This window comes from Diadema antillarum, unplaced genomic scaffold, assembly GCF_040938485.1.
Source record: "Diadema antillarum isolate AM-2024a unplaced genomic scaffold, OU_Dant_1.0 seq00000725_RagTag, whole genome shotgun sequence".
Classification (NCBI taxonomy): Eukaryota; Metazoa; Echinodermata; class Echinoidea; order Diadematoida; family Diadematidae; genus Diadema; species Diadema antillarum.
In genome coordinates, this window is record NW_027271628.1 from 700880 (window position 1) to 713750 (window position 12871).

The 12871-nt window shown below is 37.2% G+C and overlaps 1 protein-coding gene across 1 annotated transcript; it reads left to right on the plus strand.

Annotated features, from left to right (window-relative positions):
• The first annotated feature begins 3928 nt into the window (after window positions 1-3928).
• Window positions 3929-9245, plus strand: LOC139738153 (neurotrypsin-like). Its single transcript, XM_071648814.1, has 3 exons — window positions 3929-4061; window positions 6776-7123; window positions 8896-9245. Exons 1-3 carry the CDS (start codon window positions 3998-4000, stop codon window positions 9243-9245), a joined length of 762 nt encoding a protein of 253 aa, XP_071504915.1. The 5' UTR covers window positions 3929-3997.
• Window positions 9246-12871: the final 3626 nt, after the last annotated feature.

Genomic DNA, 12871 nt, shown 5'->3' on the forward strand with positions numbered 1-12871 from the left:
TTGCAAAAAACAACAACAAACAAACAAACCAAAACTGTGCAAAGACGAGAGGTAACACTCAAAAGGCATGTTTACATCCGACAGTTTTGTTTGTCAAGCTGTTAAAATGATACCCACAGTCAGAAACAAAGTTGTACTTTCTTTTTACTTCCATAATTCCCATCTAACCCAAATAGCATTGCTGTTCAAGCATTTTTGTTTCTTTACAAACTGTAAAATTGCTCATTGTGTTTTTCAAACATTGTGCATTATTTCATGCATTTGGACCATTTGGACGATATGAAAAGGGGCTGAGCACTATTAGAATGTGATCGATATGCGAATCCTAAAGTTGAAGGCATCTGTAGGCAATAGGGCTTGTCTTCTTCTGGAAATAAGTAATTGTGTGTATGTACGTGTGTGTTCCACGAAATTGACCCCACCAAATGCTCTACTCTTCGCTTTAATTACACAGGCATATACTTCTTTTCTTTTCTTTTTTTCAAAATTTAATTTTTCAATTTTTAATTTCAAATGATTTTATTTCCATATAAAGTAAAAATAATAATAATAGATATTCATAAAGCGCCTTTTCCACTAGTTACAAAGCGCTATGGCATGTCATCCCTGGTCGCCATAGGAGATGAAATATATACAAAATACCAGGCAGCGACAGTACAAGTCCAGTGCACATATAGGGACATCAAAATAAATAAGTCTTCAAGTTTTGTTTGAAATGATCAAGTGTTGGTGATGATTTGAGAAGAGGAGAGAGCTTATTCCACAGCCTAGGAGCAGACGAAGAGAAAGCTGCATTGCCAGCAAGTTTTTCGTGTGGGTTGAGTAAAGGTAACGGATGATGAAAGACGAGTGCGCCTAGAGTGATGTACTCTGGAGCTCTATTGTTGACTACTTTGTAGACCAGAAGGAGAAGCTTGAAGGAAATTCTTGCTTTGACTGGTAGCCAGTGGAGTTGACGTATAAGAGGAGTGACATGAGAACGTGAACGAACATGGTACACAAGTCTAGAGGCAGCATTCTGAACTCTCTGCAAGCGATCCACATTAGCCTGACTGATTCCGCCAAAAAGAGCATTACACTAGTCGAGTCGCGATAAGACCAATGCACGGACTGCTGCGTGACAAGTAGAAGCATCAATGAATTTTCTGATCCTCCACAGATTTTTGATGTAGTAGTTAGCTAACTTACAGATCTGTGAAACATGCGTGCTCATCTTTGCATCAGAGGAAAAGATAACTCCAAGATTGTGCCCCTTATCAGAGGGAGAGATGAGAGTTGTGCCAAGAGCAAGTTTGATGTCCTGTACAAGCTTAAGATGGCGTTGAGAGGCAAGAACAAGAAACTTTACAAAGCAATATGCACTCAACAAAAAGAAGAAGAAGAAGAAGAAGAAGAAGAAGAAGAAGAAGAGAATAAACACTTCTCTAAGTTCACCTTTCTCATAGATTATTTGGCTAATATCAATGTTGAATATACCATGTTAAAGGTAATTGAGTCGGCTAGTAGGTCAATAAAAAGGGAAACTGTACGCATGAGTGAACACATTCATTTTTACATCCAAGGCACAAAATTAAAAATTGCAAAAATGGACAAGTTATTATTCAAGAGTATGTGCTCTCTCATATAACAATGCAACAAAATACATTTTCAACACAGTAAGAAATGCAAATAAATTTGCAAAAATCAACCTATGATCTCTATGATGTTTGTTTGTTTGTTTGTTTGTTTGATTTATTTTTCTTCCAACACAATTTCATACATAAATCAAAATTATTTTCAGTAATATCACATGGAATATCAGTAAGCAGATTACAAGTACATGATTCAAAGAAGGAAAATCGATATGTCTTGCAAAAATCAAGCTATGATCTCTATAATGTCTCTGTAACCCTCCAAAGATAAAGTAAAGCACACACACACACACAAAAAAAAATAATGGAGGAAAATGAAGAATCTTCTGTCAAGTTCATATTCAAAAGATATAAGAGATGAAGCAATGGTAACAAAGTCCAAATAAAAAAAAAACTTTTGAAATGATATTTGGTTCTGGTATATAAATAATGAATTCTGAAATTCCTTAATTTAAAAAGGAAATAAAGAAATTCTGCCCATTTATCCCCTTTGCGGCTTACTCCGTATGTCATTTTAACTTTTGAGTTGACAGAAATTTGTCATGTTCCCCCTTCAGTTTCCCAACTATGTTTTGTTTGCGAACACAAAGAGAAACAAGGGAATGAAAACTTATTTCTGTTATTTCGTTCATGTCTCTCATTGCGTTAAATTGGTCTTTTGTTATCATTGTTATCTTGAAGGGCATTTGCATATTAATTTCAATATATCAATTTCTGCAATTTTTACTTTTGTGCCTTGGAGGACAAAAACCGAATGTGTTCACTCATGCGTAAAATTCCTCTTTGTATAGACCTATCGTGTTGACAGCCAATTAAATAATCTTTAATATGCTACATGACACGTTGATTTTTATCAAAATCTTCTATGAAAAATATGAACTGGAAAAAGTGTCTACTTTCTTTCTTTGCTGAGTGCATACATATCGCTTACATGAGTAGTAGTTATATGAAGGAACTTTGAATCACATAAGTTTCAACAAAACATGAATACAATATTAAAATGATGTCAACTTTGGTTTGGATAAATACACAAGTAAGCAATACAAACTTACTTATTTTGTAACTCTACATGGAAAAGCGGAATTCACAAGAAAAGCATAGCTTGTAAAATTTGTGAATTACTCTAGAATATGAGGACATCTCAAGATGCGTCAAGGACTCCATGTCTAAAAAATTTTGATATCCTGACGTCAGGCGAAACAATCAGAAAATTAAAAAAAAGGACTATGACAAGGACAAGAACGAAAGCAGGGACAAAACAGGCAGGATATCAAATTAAAGATAAGCACAGTGACAAAGAAAGGGAGAGAAATAAAAACAAGGCAGTGTCTACATTCATTCATCTCGAAAGGTCACCAAGGTAATGAGAACTTGAAATTGTATGAAAATTAGGTTTAAAACACAAACTCTTAATAATTTCTGAAAAATACTTATCATCTATTTATTTGGTTTTTTTATGGAAATAACCAAAAAAATATTGTTTTAATCTATTTGATTGTTTTCATGAGGAGGACAAAAGGATTTTTCAGTTTTGATTTAAAGGAAGGAAAAGTCAGAGCATCTTTCAGAGTATTTTAAAATACTCCATGTTCATTTAATCTTATTCTTATTGGTACATCAGTTACCATGTTATTTAAAAATGTTTTTTTTCTTTAATAAATCCTCTATCTTACATAAACATTGAAATGCAGATAAACTCATAAGGACCCACACAAGCATACTTCATTGAACTCTTGAGATACGTTACTTACATCAATAAAAAAAAAAATTCCCCATTGTTTGGTAGATTGCTAGGAATCCTGAAACCACCCCCCCCCCCAAAAAAAAAAAAAAAAAAGAAGAAAAAGAAAGAAAAGACATGCACAAAGGGACATAATGAGGAATCAAAGCACATTGTTTTAGTAAAGTATACCATTTATTTACTTTCATTTTCCTTAATCGCGGAGGGAGTGGCGCCATTATATGCCTGTCGATGCTTGCATATGGATATGTCAACCTGTGACTCCGCAGGGTTCAAAGTCAGGCACGGAATCAAATTTTCCTGTGTGTGTATGTGTATGTGTGTGTATGTGTATGTCTGTATTTGCGCCAAATTAGAGGTACCTTAAAAGTTGATGGTACGTGGAGTTGAAAGCAAATTTATTCAACTTATTTATCGTTCGTCATCAATTTCAGACGAGGCAAAATGTCAGCAAACAGTGTGTCCAAATTTATTGACACTAGCGTCAGAGTTATTTTTTGCCTCACCCAGTACAAACCGTTGTGTGATTGCCCTCTGTCCCCTGCGTTTAGTACCAAGCAGCTTGCATTATGTTCATAATCGAGAATAAGACACCAGGAGTTTCAAGAAATACTACACCGGCAACATGGCGGGATACTGTGTAACATGGATTGTGATATTTCTCTTCGGAACCACCTCGGCTCTTATTGGTAAGCAAGTCAACGTATCCTCACCTTTTTGCTTTCTATTAAACGTGTTAGTGTATCAAAAATAACTGATGATAAAAAAAATCACTGTGTGATCAGTCAGGCGGTGCATTACTATAAAATGCGATGTAACGGTTAGACATCAAACCGTCATTATTTTCGAAAACGTCGTATGGAGGATACAGTGTATGTCAAGCGTCATGAAGACAGAATTATGTTCAGTGTTTTTTGTTTAGTATTTTGGTTAGTTCACTGGTAACGTAGCGAGCCACATGGATAATCATTTCTGCTTTACAGCATCATGTAAAAACTGCTGCTTTTATTATATATTAGCGGAAAATGAGCAAAACAAATGGGATTCCATCGCGACATATGTTATCGTAGATCACCAATCACCAATCTCATTATCTCATAGATCACCAATATGAATTCAGCCTAAAGATGTCATTGCAAGAACTAAGACGCACTAAAAGCTGCAACCGAGATTTCTCATGATACATACCAATGAGATGATTGTGAGATGAAGAAATTTCACCATGATTATGTTTACTCTTCGTATAGAACTTTGGGTGTTTAGTTTAGTTTAGTTTTTTTCAAGTATCAAAGGGTACTCTTTTCTCAGACTGCCATGAGTTTCGTGCAGTTTGTCCTCGGCAGTTTAATCTCTATAATCAAACAGAACTCTCAATCGCTTTTCACACCCTCTTCCTCCACAAAACATTCTGTCCTTTGGAGACCCTATACAACAACCTTACTGGCCTATCTTACAAATGGGAAGAATAGCTGACCCAAACATCCTTTTCACCCCTCAAGACATTTATACAGAATATAAAAATTAGTATACTATACATGACAGTTTTCCCGCCAATTACGCATTTTTGTCAGTCCATTTGATAGAAGGTTCATTCAATTAAGCAAAACCCCTCGTTATCGCACAGTCTGTCTTTCAAAATTGTAACTTGTGCATTTAATTTAGCAGTTCGATTAATGAAATTTGAACATGTGGCATTACAATTCGTAAAAAGGGCATTCAAATTGGGTTGTACTGTACGTTCATTCAAATTCGCCACAAGTCGCCGAAAAGGGTATTTGAGTCATTCAATTTCGCGAATGGGCAGTCAAATTCCAAACATTTTCATTCAAATTAAAGTCATGTTATTTCTTTTTTGAAAAGGTGAGAACATTTGAAGTGTGCAATTCTATGTGACTTTTTGTTTCATTCACACACTGTTAAGCAGTAAAAGTATTAGTTTTGACCCTTAACTCGAGGTTGTTTTCTTTTCTTTCATAATATACATGTCATTATAGCCCTACATGTACCAATACTACAGATTAACTTAATCTTCTTATAGTCATGATTGCACAAGGTAGATACAAACGTATATGATTATCTCTTAAAAAGACAGACCAAAAAAAAAAAAAAAGAAATATCGGAACATTTGATGATCATAACTTTGACTTCCTGAAACTGGCCGACACACTCGGAATAAAGCGCTCAACGGCGAGATAAGTTGTGGCCACATGCACTATTTTCGGACTGGGAGACTCAATCAAAGCACATAGAAAAGAAATGTAGCCAAAACCTCTAAAATGAATACGAAAAAACCGAATTGTAATGATCCTTCCAAAACAATAACGATGTGGGGAAAAAAAACCCCACAAAACAAAGCATAAACAAGTGTGCTTAATAATTGATTGCAAAAGTTAGATTGGATGCCCCAAATGGAAGTCGAATGAACGATCGCAGCATATACGTGATCACGTTACCATATCATTCTATATTGAATGAATGAATAACGTTATGGTGCTTGTTTAACGAATTTCAATTGAAAAGGTGTTGATTAGAACGAGGTTAAAGGAATTTTGAATACCCCAAAATGAATTTGAATGAAGATATCATTAAATTGAAATACCGAATATGACATCTTATACGCTGAGTTTTGCTTAATTGAATGCAGCAAAAAGGAATTGGACTGACAGAAGTGTGAACTTGGCCGGGAAAACCATAGTAGAGTTCATAATAGAAGACATCTCATTATCAGCAAATTTGTATACCTATTGATAGATGGTGTGTTGTTTTGGGTTTTTTTTGAGTGGGAGATAAAATGTCACGAAATAATGAAAATCAGTTATGATAAGGTTTTAATAAGTTCCTATTTCTTTTTAGAGAGAAGTCATTGATTTTTTTTTTTGGGGGGGGATCAGGTTACTAAACATGATGAAATCCGATATGCTCATATTATTCTGCAATTACCTTTTGTCTCCTCTTTGCATTTTTTTCTCAGTGTCCTCGCTTTGCCGTTAATTCCTTTCTTTCATGACATTCACTGCTATAATGTTGTAATACTTCCTTGCGTTTTATTGTAATAATTCATAACTCTTAGATACTAGCCACAAGCTATAATTCAATTGTCTGTGATTTAATCCAATAAAAAGAGGTAAAATACTGTAATTGAAATAGATTTATCAGTTTTATTGGTATTAATAACTGTGGAGAAAATTGATTGTGACACATGGCACTAATCATGATAGCTCACAGATATTTTATTACAAACTATAGTTCAATTGTTTATGATTCAATCATAAAAAAAGGGTGTGAATGAAATAGGTTTTATCAGTTTCAGCGTTTAGTGGCAATAATACCTGCGAAGAAAGTTGATTTACCATATAATTATATGATATGAAATATCACGTTTGACTCCTCTTGAATTTAAAAGGTGACGTCAGACTGGCTGATGGTCGTTCGTCTAGAGACGGCCGACTGGAAATCTACCTCACCAACGATAGGGGCACTGACATGTGGGGCACTGTCTGCAGTACGGGATGGGGCAGCGAGGAGGCAGAAGTGGCCTGCCGTCAACTAGGAAATGACGGAGTGAATAGAGCGTACTATCATGCGCCAACCAGCAGTCCTTATTACTATTCCCACGTGACCCAGGCGAGCTGTATTGGAAACGAGGCTAAACTTATCGACTGTGACCTCACTTACTATGATGGTGGCACTCATTGCTATTACCTCTCAGTCGTGGCTATCGACTGTTACTCGTTAGTACCAGATCCCTCGGGTAAGTCACACACAATAATATGCACTGCTAATTAATCCATAAGAGAATGTAGTCTACGATCCAAAGATAAAACCATCATGAAATTTAGTAATGACATGACTATTTCTTGAATTGTATCAATTATCTATACGTGTCATATCACTTTTACTGTTTTTTGTGGCTCTTTATACGTTTTCCTCTACTATACAATAACAGACCGTGTATTGATACATACAAATATTCATACAATTATACCGATACTTTTTCTTCCCGTTATTTTTTCTTGCACATTGTATTGTATTGAGAATGGAATGCAGAAATAAAGCTGATTGAACTTCTGTGTGAGTATATGCAACCTGAAACGTAAGATGACATATTTAAGTGAAATAATTATTTCCACCTAATCATGTTATCTTTCAAGTCTTCTTTAAAGGCAGGGTAATCCTATACAGAGTCACAAATGCATGGTATGCCCTGCGTTAGTATACGTACATTACGATGTGCGCACAATCAAAAACGAAAACAAAGCGATCTTGGTACAGTTAACGAACAATTGGTTTGCAAGAGCATAAACACATGGGGTGAGACATATATTATTTAAAAACAAGTAAACAAAAAGAAAAACCCAACTTCAATAGATGATACTATGGCGTCTAACTGCTTACTTAGTGCAAAGGGTATAATAGACATATCATATAGAAGATTGGAGTTGTTACATTACTTTATGTCACCTGTATTTTAGGCGCTTAAAATGTTTACTATTACCATTATTATACAATATTTCATGATCATACAGGGTGCTTATAATGCGTCAATTCCACATAAGTACGGTGCTCAAGGCGCAGTAGTAAAAGTGAGTAATGAAGTACAAACATCATTACACAAACATGCACATGTAAATGAATGAAACAATAATGATGATGGAAAAAATCATATAGGGTATACAATTCTACTGGAAAGCGGTTACGAACAAATTAATAATGTTAATGTCTTCAATGGGGAGGTTGTTTGAGTAAAAGTGTGTTACAAGCTAAATGATTTGCCTGCAGCATATTATGAGAAGGAGTGTTTCTCGTATACAATCCCAGGTTTTGGTTTGTGTAATTGGCCAAAAAAAAAAAAAGAAAAAAGGGGGAGGGGCAAACCGTTTGGTCACAAGTGACAATGTACGATAGTGTGCAATTTTTACACCATAACCCCAACTAAAACTAGAATGCCACTTTACGTTCTTTTGTAACATAGTTACACTGTATGCCCCCCCCCCCCCCAAAGAAATTACAACGGTACCCTCGGCAACGATAGCTTTAAAAACAGTGAATCAATCCAAACGCAATTTCAGGGTATGAAGCTATAACTCATTGCCCACATCTTACAGAAAACCTCATTTAATTTGCTTCAGTGGTCGAAGAGAAATTAGGATTTTTGTAGAGCATGTCAGGAATCCCTTCCCTCCAAGTTCTGTCTATTGTGTTTACACATTAATATGCAGTTCCAAGTGCTAAACTTGGAAGAATCAGGGTCATGACATGCTTTACTAACAATTCACATTTCTCTGTGACCACTTAACCAAATTGAATGGGGTTTTATGGAAAATAGAGCTAAGATGTTATTTTTCAAGACCCTGAAGTAGCATTAAGACAGTTTAATCGTATTAGGTGTTATCAATGCAAAAATCCGATTGTATTTTTTTTTTTTTTGGGGGGGGGGGGACATACTCTATAAACTACTATGAAAGTATACCTATCATTACAAAATGATCTTATTTTTCACATCGAACTCTTGCTACACTGCAGCCAAGGAAGGAGAAATTCGTCTATCAGGGAGCTCATCGACGCCCACGTATGGTCTCCTGCAAATCTATCACGACAACTCCTGGGGTTCTGTCTGCAGAGACGGATGGTATAGCATCGACTCGCAAGTTGCTTGCAGGGAATTAGGTTATCAGACGGGAAGCGGTTCGTCGTCGTTCTGGGTCACAGGAGAATTCTTTGGGCCTATCTATCTAACAGACGTCGGTTGTACTGGGGACGAGGTTGCACTTTCTCTCTGCCCCCATGGTGGTTGGGGGAACACGGATTGTGGACATGAATGGGACATTTATTTGGATTGCACACCTGATTTCTCAGGTAGGTATATTCTGTGACATTCTGTGATTTTTTTTTTTTACTGATAATCATTACAGTTTTGAGTGGGAACTATAATGGTGAGAATTATACGTGTTGTTGACAGAGTTCAGTTAAAATGTGCCGTTATCATGAGTACACAAAGCTAATTGATAACATGATTAAAAAAGAAAAAAAAATCAAGGAAAAATCACATAGATATCTAACGTTAGGTCTATTTGTGACGCCTTTAACAACATTATCTTGGACTTTGCACTTCATCCGTGTGCTGTTTTAAGCGTCATATGCATTTTTAGTGATATCATAATTCATTGTAATCTATTCGGGATAAGCCTTTGATAGGCCTTTGTATTTTCCTCACATTTGATATCATTCTGTTTTGAATACTCTGCTCGAATACTCTTTACGTTATAATAGTGATTCTGTACACGTTTTTGTTTGGTTGGTTTTTTTGTGGACATTTTGTGTGTTCTTCAATCAAGCTTAATGTGTAATGGATTAATTTGAACTTGATTGTAATATGCACCAATCGAATTTAACTTGATACCTGCCAAAGCATGACACACACAAACAAAGTTGGTAAATATCGAACAGATGAGTGACACCCTAATTCGAAAGAATGTAGTCTAGATTATCCTGCGACACAGAATCTGAGCAAACGCAGATACATCTTTCTTATGGGCCATTGCTGTTATAGCATTATTTTATCAGATATTGATGGAATGTTGTGAGATAAAAACAAGTTGCAGTGATTTTGTTTCCGTGTCTATTATTTGCCAATATTGTGATTCATCAGCTGAAGAAGGTGACGTCAAGCTTGTTGGCGGGGAGAACGCTTGGGAAGGCACACTTCAGGTATTCCACGACCAGAGATGGGGCACGGTTTGCAGTGACAACTGGTCTACCGACAATGCATTCGTTGTATGCCGTCAGCTCGGCTATGCGGGCATCATAACGCCCAACCGCTCCTTCGGGCCAGGGTATGGTCCTATCCACCTTGGTGGAGTGGTTTGCACGGGGGACGAGTATACCTTAACGGCCTGCTCGCACGGTGAATGGGGTGCCAGTGGCTGCACATCCCACGAACAAGATGTTGGTGTCGAGTGCACGGAGGAGAGGTTAGGTAAGTGAAGAGATTGTGCCATCACTAAGACGTGAGATGATAGCGTGCCGAGTCATTACAAGGCTGTACTGCAAGTTTATTCCATGACCTGGTATTTGATAAATAACGATAGACATGAAACATACATTATGAGGAAGGCAGTTTGTATTTGTTAAACTTTATTGAGATAAGAAATCCCGTTTTGTTTTTGCTTTTTGTGTTTTTCTATTTGGCTTTACAAATAGGCTTTCTTTGTTGCTGTTCGTACTGCAGAGTCCAATAATGTTATCTGCTCTTGGTTTCTTTTGAAAGACAAACATTGATCTGCTGCCGAATTTACATCTCAATGAAGACAAGGAAATATGTCGCTCTGTTTAAGAATTCTAAACTCATTTTACGGTTTCCCTTTTGGCATGCTTCGTCAGGGGCACACACTGAAAGAAAAGAATAAGGATGAGTAGAACAAACTCACTCTCGAGTGTACGAGTGTACAATAGCATGTTTGAAAAGGACGAAAAGTCTTTTTTTGTGTGTATCTCGGACAACAAACAGATACGGGATATTCCTTCAGAAATATATATCATTATATCAGCTACAGTCTCACAATATCTTTCTTTCAAGAATGAAATATCCCACACCAAACATTTCATAAGTGACTGAAAACTATGAGCCATCTCAATTATCCCTTGACGTGTAGGTGAGGAAGGTAATATACGTCTTGTTGGCGGACCATCTTCCGACCGCGGCCGAATCGAAATCTTCCATGAGAACAGGTGGGGAACCATTTGCAACAACAACTGGTCGAGAAAGGAAGCACTGGTCGCGTGCCGTCAGCTTGGGTTTCCCGGGGTGGCAATCTCCAGCTATTACTACGGGCCAGGTGAAGGACCGATCTATCTCGACGATGTTTCGTGCACAGGCTCGGAATCGAAACTAACAGACTGCCGTAGTAGAGGATGGGGTACACACACTTGCACTCACTCCGACGACATTGGGATCCAGTGTTCATCTACTGAAATTTGTAAGCAAGCAATTGCCCATTTCATTCCGATTCTTATTACAAACTGACCCGATTGCCTGATAATACACACAATTTGTTATGAAAATCAGTGCTATCAGGAAATCATAACGTGTACATATTCTGAGATCCTACGTTGGTGACTAATGTTCAATGTACGTTTACGCTTCGAAATTTTCATTTGTGTTTTGTAAAGTTCTTAACAGCATTTTGTATCGTCCCATATATTTTAAACAGCAGCTTTACATGTCTAGACGTTAACCAGTTATCCTCGTCTTGACGGTGGTTGGAGATACAAGGAGGAAAGATTTGATTCACCCTGCTTTCTATTTCTCAGAAATTATATTCCCTGCGATTGTGTTTTTGTTAACTATTCGCATAGCAGAATGAGGTAAGATGCTATGTTATAACCGAATATTGGGGATTACAATTAGACGGCGAGGAAGAAGCTTCCACTCACCAAGTATAATGATGATGATGATGATACTAATAATAATGATAATAATAAGAATGATAATGATAATAATAATAATAATGACAATAATAATGATATATTGATGATAATAATATTGATAATAATAATAATGTTGATGAAGTCTTCTAATATAGACTGCCTGTCACATAACGTCATTACTGGCGCACCCCCCCCCCCCCCTAAAAAAGGGAGTTAAATCTTTTCGACATTGCTTCATTAGTGACGAGGAAAGTTAAAAACCACCACCAACACTACGTGTTTCTGAAACAAAATGATTTTGAGTTCATTCTTGAAAAGAGGGAATGAAGTCTCCATTATAAGTTTCGCAAGCAATGAGTTCCAGAGAGAACCACCAGACTGGAAGAAATCTATGTTGTCTCGTGAATAGTAGCGTGCCGTGCGCGGGCAACTCGAATGGTGTCAGCAGTGAATGTGTTCCGGCCACATACGTACAGTGGCCTTTTTATTCTTTTCAACACCCGTTACATTGACATGTCTAGATGAAGGTGATTTACGTCTGGTTGGTGGTACATCTTCCGACAATGGCCGACTAGAAATCTACCATGACTACGAGTGGGGCACCATCTGCGACAGCAGCTGGTCGGCAAAGGAAGCTGTTGTTGCGTGTCGCCAGCTCGATTTTCCTTCGGTTTCTGTTCCCCTCCATGATTACGGAAGCGGTGAGGGACCGATCCACCTCGAAAGGATTTCTTGCACAGGAACCGAGTCGCAGCTGATAAGTTGCAATATTGCTGAATGGGGCACAAGCAACTGCGGACACTCAGAAGACGTTGGAATCAAGTGCTCGAGAAATGAACAGAGTAAGTAGGCCCTAGTGAATAGGTCGTAGTGTTCAAATTGTCACAGAATTCACAGGAATTACACCAAACTGCACTAGAAAAGGATTTTTTTTTTTTTGGGGGGGGGATAAGAAGTATGCTGTTGCACCTATCACTTATCAATTTCTGCAAAAGGAAACGTGGTGTTAATGAAAGTGTGAGATGAATTGACATCGCAGATAACTTTGACATGTAATTCAGTCATCGAACAT

Excerpts from the sequence above, each read along its gene's own strand:
- LOC139738153 (XM_071648814.1), top strand. The coding sequence starts at position 3,998 with ATGGCGGGATACTGTGTAACATGGATTGTGATATTTCTCTTCGGAACC. Across the intron at positions 4,062-6,775 it reads AACCACCTCGGCTCTTATTG|GTGACGTCAGACTGGCTGAT; the intron begins GTAAGCAAGTCA and ends TGAATTTAAAAG. Across the intron at positions 7,124-8,895 it reads GTTAGTACCAGATCCCTCGG|CCAAGGAAGGAGAAATTCGT; the intron begins GTAAGTCACACA and ends GCTACACTGCAG.